The sequence below is a fragment of the Merops nubicus genome, unplaced genomic scaffold (assembly GCF_000691845.1).
Source record: "Merops nubicus isolate BGI_N331 unplaced genomic scaffold, ASM69184v1 scaffold17406, whole genome shotgun sequence".
Classification (NCBI taxonomy): domain Eukaryota; kingdom Metazoa; phylum Chordata; class Aves; order Coraciiformes; family Meropidae; genus Merops; species Merops nubicus.
This window is the reverse complement of record NW_008614515.1, coordinates 432-2,594: the sequence shown is the minus strand read 5'-3', so window position 1 is coordinate 2,594 and position 2,163 is coordinate 432. Positions and strand designations below refer to the sequence as shown.

The 2,163-nt window shown below is 59.8% G+C and overlaps 1 protein-coding gene across 1 annotated transcript in view; it reads left to right on the top strand.

Annotated features, from left to right (window-relative positions):
* Nucleotides 1–579, top strand: part of DMAP1 (DNA methyltransferase 1 associated protein 1) — a 32,217-nt gene extending 31,638 nt beyond the window's left edge. The window contains exon 10 of the mRNA XM_008942268.1: nt 532–579. Within this exon, the coding sequence (XP_008940516.1) occupies nt 532–579 (48 nt within the window). The remainder of the gene's footprint in view (nt 1–531) is intronic.
* Nucleotides 580–2,163: the final 1,584 nt, after the last annotated feature.

The window sequence follows — 2,163 nt, the reverse complement described above, 5'->3', positions numbered from 1 at the left end:
TGCCCACTTTCCTCCTGGGCCACTTCATGGCACGTCTGGGTGGCAGAGGGGCATTTCCAGGCTCTGCCTTGTCCCTTCTCAAGCAAAACTGGCCCAGCTGGCCATGGTGTGGAGCTGCTCTGCCTCTCTCTCTCGGCCCTGCTCCTTAGGGCTTGTTGCATGCCAGCTTGCTTGGTCAGAGATCCTGGGCCACTGGCTTGTTGCAGAGCTTGGCCCCTTTCTCCTGCTAACTTGCAGATCCTGCACCACAAAGATGATCCAGCCCAAAGACCTGTCTGTGCCAGGGATGTGCCATCCCAGCCCCTCCTTACTGCTGGATTAACTCTGTTCCTCCCATCATGTGAGGGCCTGGCTGTGCCCTCAGGGATGGATGGCACTGTGGTCCATTGGGCACTATCAGGTGTGATGCTGGAACCCAGTGGCTGGCTCCGAGATGGGCTCCAGGACAGGTGGGTGTGTTTGCCACAACCTGAGGCCTCCCAACTGCTGATCCTGTTTTTTCTTTTGTTTCCTATCTCCCTGTTGGAGCAGAGAAGGCAAAGGGACTCAGCCTCCTGCTCCTCTTCTGTCAAAAGGTGAAGCTGTGAGCCCCCTGTGCTGGGCAGGGAGGCGGTGTGGAGCTGTGCAGGGTGAGTGCTGTTCCATCCTGGAGCCTATAGGGACAGCTGGGCTGCCTGCAGCGATGGGGCAGGACAGGGGCTTTGCTGGGGCAAACACTGCAGTGCTCCAGAGAACCATGAGAGCCATCCCCTGCCCAGCACCGTGGCCCCAGCCCCATCTTGCTTCTGGAGCGATGTGGCCCCTGGTCACCTGCAGCAGGTGCTGGAGGGCAGCCCCAGAGCTCTGCCGGCTGTCATTGCTCTGCCCAAATCTGTGCATGGCTGCCCTGCAGCCACCAGCACTTGCTATAGTTTGTTCTGGTGCTTTTGGGCATTTTTTTCTCAAACGTGCCAGATTTTTGTGAATGTCCCTGTAAATACAGAACCCATTACCTGTACTGGAGCAGAGCCATTGTTAGCCCTGGTGGGCCCATATGTAGCAGCAGGAGATGTTGTGAACTGTCCTGCCTCCACCCTGGCCGCTGGTGGCTCTCCCTGAGTCTCTCTGAGAGGGAACGACCCTGCCGGAAACATGCATGTTGTGCCCAGCTGTTGGGCCTGTTCCTCCTCCTTCTGCCCTGCCCCAGGTAGGTGGGCACCTCTGTCTCCACTCTGCACTGAGTGGGACCCCTTCTCTCTGTGCCCCATGTTTTGCAGGACCTTGGAGGGGCTGAGGCGTCGCTGAAGTCGGCAATGGCAGCCTGGGTTTGTGCGCTGCCCGCTGGGCACGGGTGGCCCCGGCCGCTGCCCGCCTGCCCACCCTGCGTCCCCTCCGCCTGCCTTTCAAGTGTAACTGGCGATCGATCTGCCGTGACAACGTCCTCTGAGTCACATTCTCGCCTGCAGGAGTAAAGGGCAAAGGCCAAGTTCTTAGTTTTCATAGAAAACTAATTAGATGACTCCATCGAAAATAAGTCAATAAAGCTGATCAGGGCCTGCACAGAGGGAGCCATTAAAACCCCTGTGACCTTTGCTTGGAGCAAGTGGGCTGGGGCTGCCCCTTCTCTGCAGGAGCTGCCCGCTCTGTGCCAGCTGGACAGCTGCATCCCTGTCACCCGGTGACACCGCAGTGCCGGGCAGGCTGTTTGGGAACCTGGATGGTGCAGTGGTGGTCCCTGTATGGCTGTGTGCAGCTCCTGTGCGCCACAGCGCTGCGCTCGTGCTGGCTCTGCTGCTCAGCTGCCCTGGGCAGAGCAATGCCAGCTCCAGCCTGTTGCAGAAATGCTCCAAGTGTGGTAGCGGCTGCGTGGGTACAGCATGCCAGGCTGCGGAGCTGGGGGACAGATGCCGGTGGCACATGGTGGTGACCGCCACCCTCTGCTGGGGTACAGGCATGGGTGCAGCCCAGCTGGGACGGGCTGGTGGCATCCTCGGAGCAGAGCTGGCCTGAGGCACAAGCAAGCACGAGGTGGTGTGGGTGATTAGGACATGGTGCACATGCTGGAGAACAGGGCAGTGCTTCCAGCAGCAGGGGACCCGGCCCACCCTTACAGAGCTGAACAGCTGGCCTTCTGGGGAGTGTGGACATGCTGGGATGCCATACCCCAGAGAGCGTGATCCCGCT